The sequence below is a fragment of the Corvus brachyrhynchos genome, unplaced genomic scaffold, assembly GCF_000691975.1.
Source record: "Corvus brachyrhynchos isolate BGI_N302 unplaced genomic scaffold, ASM69197v1 scaffold191, whole genome shotgun sequence".
Classification (NCBI taxonomy): Eukaryota; Metazoa; Chordata; class Aves; order Passeriformes; family Corvidae; genus Corvus; species Corvus brachyrhynchos.
The window spans coordinates 1,098,873-1,104,447 of NW_008236487.1; the positions used below are offsets into that span (position 1 = coordinate 1,098,873).

Consider the following 5,575-nt stretch of genomic DNA (forward strand, 5'->3'; position numbering starts at 1 on the left):
CAGCAGGAAGCAGGAGAGACCAGTGAGCAGCTGTACACAGGGAGAAGTGCCATTGGCACTCCTTTTTGGCCTCAGAAAGCTCTGAACTGGCTCGAATCTACAACTCCATGCTTTTAGGCACAAAAGTCAAAATCAACCCAAAACCACAACCAACCAACCAAACCCAACGCAAGGCCTCCCCAGACGGGGCAGCATGTCACAGCAGATGACACCTGAGAAAGCCTGGTTTCACCCAGAGGTATGGCAATGTCTATTTAATGTATATTTATGTGTGCTTGCACAATGCAAGGGTGTCTGTATTCGGAGGTCCTGCGACGAGCAGAGTTGTGCTAAATTTCCTGTTACTTGAGAGAGAAATAGAGGATCCCAGTAATGCTGTGTGTTACACTGGTGTGATGGGACTGACCAGCTGGTGCTTGGCAGGGAGCCAGCAAGCTGTCCTGGAGCCACTGGGCACAGGGAAGGCTGGGGACATCAGGCTCAGCGTGCCTGCACTGGTGGCAGGGCTGCGAGGCTGCAGCCGGTGCATGGCTCGGTGACCCCCCGTCCTGCTAACCACGGCCCAGCCAAGGGAGAGGGCTTCTGGAATAGAAATAGAGGCTTGTGGGGAAGTGCCCACTGCACTGACTGTGCTGGAGCAGTGCCCAGGCTCCCTGGTTATTCACCACCTGGCCTTGCTGCCTTCGAGCCTTCAGGGATTTCCGTGTTCCCTTTTAAAGGTGTTGAATGCCACACACACAGCTGACCATTTCATTAGTGTTCCCTGACTAATGACTGCCTTGGGAGCTTTGACAAGCAGCCCTCAACCCATGCACAAATCCAGTCACCAGGACAGAGGTGGCCCATGCAGCAATCAATCCACAAGCCAAAGTTTTTGCCCAGGATGGAGCACCCAGCCTACCCCTGCTCCACCAGGACCTTGTGGAATGTGATCAGGAACGCCTGCATGCCAGGCCCCTGGCTAATGCTCCACAGAGCCTGTGGCAGGGGGTGTGTCTCTGCCAAATATCTGGAGAAAAGATGCACAAGAGATGCACCTGGGAGCCAGAGGCTGTAACTACGAAGGAGCTGAGTGGGACCAGCACTGGTGAGATGCTGCCTCCAGCAGGGAAGGGTCAGTCCCAGGCCTTGTTTGTGGCAGAGATGTGTGACCCAAATAGGTCACTCAGTTCCTCTGGATCTGCCCAGAGCTTAATGCACCACTTTGTTGTCATCAAATCTGCAGTCTCTTCTGAAACAATGTTTGGCAAGGCCTGGTTTTCCTAAAGCCATGCTGACTAGTGGAGGCTGTTTTTCTAACCTTTGAGTCTTTCCTGCAGTTGATCAAACACTGCAGAATAGGATTGTTTTGGGGTTTTTTTAAGAGAAATCCCAGTCAGATCTGTTTGGCCTCCTCACATCAGGAAAAGCTGGATCAGTGGAAACTCATCTTTTTGTCACCTTTCCACATGTGATTGCTGATGGCACTGTGCAACCACTGAGAACAGCCTCTTTTCACAATGACTCTCCTGTTACTTTTGAGTGTCCATTCTCTTACAGTGAAAATAGGAAATATAAAAGTGGACCCTTGTTTTCAGTTCTTTCAGTCTAACACTTCCTTTTTTTTTTTTCATGATCCCTGTTTTTTTTTTGTTTCTGTAGAAATACATAAAAAGGGGGAAATAAAAAAAAAAAAAAGGAAAGCCAAAAGCATTGCAAAAAGGAAAACTTGCTAAGAAGAAAACTTTCACCAGAAACATGAAAAAACAGAAAAAGTTGCTTTCTGAAATCTGTGGAATGGAAAGATATATATTTTAATGTTGTTTTCTTCGTTCTCCAGCCACCTCTGCTTATTAACAGATGGTTTTAATTTTTTTTTTTTTTTTTTGCCAAGGATCAGTACCCTGGACTCTTCATGTCTCTCTGCCCAGCATGGCTGTTTATCTCTGCAGGTGTCGTGGTGGCCGAGCCATGGGCACAGCAGCAGGTGCTCCTTCTCAGGTTGCTGTCACCACCAGCAGCCCTGGGACAAGGCCCCCAGATGAAAGGGAAGCTGCAAGCCTTACTTTTGGCAGTCTCCACACTCGATGAGCCCGTTGGTCTCCTTGATGGCCGGCTCGTACACGAACACGGGGTACTCGGTGTCGCAGGGCTGCAGCGTGTCGTGCTTCTTGTGCTTGTGAGCTGCCGGGGGGCGAGACAAGGGCACAAGTGAGGGGCACAGGAGCACACGGCAGCTGCCTGCACTGAGCTGGGAACGTTCCAGAGCGGCGGTGGCCCTTGGAGGAGCAGCCCTGCGTGCCCGCTACCCCCAGCAGTGGCCGGGAGCAGGTGCCCACCGGAGAAGAAGGGGAAGGAGATGCTGCGGAGAGCAGCCAGGCAGTGATCCCTGCTCCCACTAGGTGGTGCGGGAAAACCAGCCTATGTGAGCAATGCCTTCAATGCTGCCACTCGCCTTCCCCCAGCGAGCCCGGACCCTGCCGTGCCGGAGCTGCAGCCGAGGGGCCGCAGTGGCCACAGCAGCCCAGGGGCCCCCCCAGCCAGCCAGGCAGGGACATTTGGCACGGGTACCCCCCTGTGTTCAAAGGAGCGGGGGTTCCTACTGAACCAGCAGCGTTAATGAAATCCCTCCTGCCTAAGGCAGCCCTGGTTCTTGTGCTTTTTAAAACGCTGAAACCTGTGCCTGGGCTGGTCCTCTGTGCCCGTGCCAAGGCTCTGCCCCTGCGGGAACCCTGCGTGTCTGTGCCGGGGCTCTCCATTGGCTGCTGATCCCTCCTGAGCCCACTGACATTTCAGAGCGAGCTCACAGCAGGACATTTGAGGGGTTCAATACGTGTCATGTTGAGAAGAAACCACCACCAGCAAACAGATCTGGCCTGAGACCACAGGGAAACAGATGACAGCTCTCGAGGACCAGCAGAGACCCAGCTAATGAACAGCACTGGCTCCTGGAGGGAGCAGCTGCTCCATCACTCATCAGTCACACTCTGTGGGACTCCCAAACTAATTTGGGGATGAGGGGGAGCCGAACTGCCTTACTAAGCCTCCCTCAAGAAGCAAGAGCATTCTTTCTAGGAGTTCAGCAAAATCTATCTTGCCTGAAACTACTGCCTTGGGCCCTTCTGGCAATTATTTTCTGCAGTTGGAGGTAGCAAAGCCAGCTCCTGCCTCTGTAGGACACAGGGGACTGCTGCTGATGGAAATGTGAAGCTTTGTTGCTAGGGCAGAGGTGGTTGTGGCTCAGCCAGCAGCAAGTACGAGAAACGGTTTCTCCATCAGCTTTGGGCCTGAGCACAAAAGCCTCACTTTGCAGCCCCCCACCCACACAGCAGCCACAGGCAGAGCTCCTGGGGGGACCAGCAGGGAAGAGGGTCCTCCTGACGTGGAGGACACCCAGTTTATCCCTTGCAGCAGAAGCGCTGAAGATTTATAAAAAAACGCAGCAACCTGGGTTTTAATCAGCAAATGTATGGTGAGAAGGCATCGAGAGGGCATCCGTGATTGGATGGGTGATTTGCATCACTGTGAAACCCTCACTGCTGAGAGCAATGGTCTCCTCTCCCTCGGCACTGCCAGAGCAGGCAGAAAGCAGCAGGCACCTCCCCGCAGAGCTTGCCGTCCAAACAACGTGGATTACATGAGAGAGAGAAAAACTGCTTGATTTTCTCTGATTTTTCTCTCCACCATGGCAATCCAGCAACACAAGACATCCATTAAGAGCCAGGAACCGCAGCCCAATCTTCCCTCTAATGCCTTGCCCAGGTGAATATGATGGGCACTCAAACCTCTCCCTGCAGTGCAGTCTCTGGTAATTGTGCTTTGTGCTTTTCTTCAGAAGTCTCAGAAGAGCAGCGCTCAGGAGGCAGCCCCCTGCTTAAATCCTCCCAGACTGTGGGACCCACCTTTCGGTGTCATGGTTAGGTTCATTTTGCACAGATTCAAAGGCACGCAGAGCCTGACTGCAGCACAGTGCCTTGTTCTGTATTCACCCTGGATTCACACTGAATTAATCAACTGAACTTGTCATTCCAGGGGCCAGCAGCACCTCTGCCACCAGCCAGGAGCTGTCTGGCTGTGCTCTGCCACCCCTCGCTGTCCCTCCCTGTGCAAACCCCACACTGCAGAAGCAGGGAAAAGCCTCTCCCATTTCTGCTGATGGAGAATGCCTCTGACTAGGACCTGCCTCAGGGACTGACAGTCCTGAGGAGATGAGATGGGATGTGCAGAAGAAGACTATGTTTCTGAGGTGAATTTCAAAGACTTCAACACTTCTGGTAGGGCACGCAGAATATCCTCGTTTGTGCTGTAAGGAGAGAGCTGCAAACACTTTCTAGCTCTGACAGCTGCAGGGCTGGTAGCTGTATTCTGGCCAGGAAAGTCCCCAAACTAAGACTAAAGGAGTGTGAGAAACAGAGCAGGAGCCCTTTCTTTCAGCCTGAATTCACTGTACTTGGGGCTGGGAAAGCAGCTCCAAATCCTGAGACAAGTGGCCTGGCTATCACAGTCTGGACCAGGGACAGCCCTTCTCAGGGACATGCTTGTGGCAAGACCACACACTGGTCCCTCAGCCACAAACCACCGGAGTCCTGTTGAGCTGCCCCTGGATTTACAGCAGTGCCACTGCAGCACAGCTGTTGGCAATGGACTGTGCAGTTCTTGCTCCGAAGAATCGCTGGGATGACCACAAGGGTGACCTCATAAAGCTGGGGCAAACTGCTTGCAAGGATTTAACATATGGCTCATGGCATGAGTGGCAAAGAGCCCTGACACACCAGGACCTCATTTTTCCCCCGTGCCTGGTAAAGAATGACATCCTTTACTAGCTCCTGTTATAGTATCATATCCTTTACTAGCTTCCTGTCATAACATCATCAAAGCAGATGGAGTTAAAGCAATATAAAATACCGTGGTGTGAAGAACGGGGCACAGGGAGGGGTGAATGAGACCATCAGCCTGGAAAATGCAGAATGGAAGTTGATCTGAGGCCTCTCAGCCTCAGCCAGGGTTGAATGAGGGCTGTCATGGTGGGCTTGGAGAACCAGGCCCCTCAAGGGGAAAGTCAATTAAGGAGACTTCATGAACCACACCCAGGACAAATGTGGCCAGCACCAAGGTGTATTTTTAAACTGGCACAAGTGCCCTGCACAGACCTTAACTCTTTTTCTGGCACAAGCTGAATGAAAAGAAGCTGCTTTAAAATCTCCCAACTCCTGCACAGAGACAAGACCTATGACAGAGATTATGCTTAAGCCTCCTGCCACTTAATTTTCTGGGAAGCAAAGCAGCTGCAGCAGTATTGAGAAGTTCAGAGAAGCCCAGTACATCATCAGCAAAAGGCTCGGGCTGAGCCTCTGCATGCACATGCTGGACATCAGAATGTTATCAGCACCCTCAGAGTCTGCTGGCCAGGGATTAGTAAACAGCCAGAGGAGCTGATAACAAATTGCAAACTTTATAGCAAAGAGTGAGTTAATTCCAGGCTGTCGTTGCTACCATCTGCACTGCCAGAAAGACTTTGTCAGACATTTGGCAACCAATCCTTCAGAGCAGCAAAGGCAGTTGCTGTGCCTCTTTATGAACCATAGAGCCCAGATTG

The 5,575-nt window shown here is 51.9% G+C and overlaps 1 protein-coding gene across 1 annotated transcript in view; it reads right to left on the reverse strand.

The window, feature by feature from the left end:
* Positions 1-5,575, reverse strand: part of CACNA2D4 (calcium voltage-gated channel auxiliary subunit alpha2delta 4) — a gene marked incomplete at both ends in the record, with an annotated part of 126,706 nt that overhangs the window by 1,148 nt on the left and 119,983 nt on the right. Inside the window, one exon of the mRNA XM_017726195.1 lies at positions 2,046-2,163. Within this exon, the coding sequence (XP_017581684.1) occupies positions 2,046-2,163 (118 nt within the window). The remainder of the gene's footprint in view (positions 1-2,045; positions 2,164-5,575) is intronic.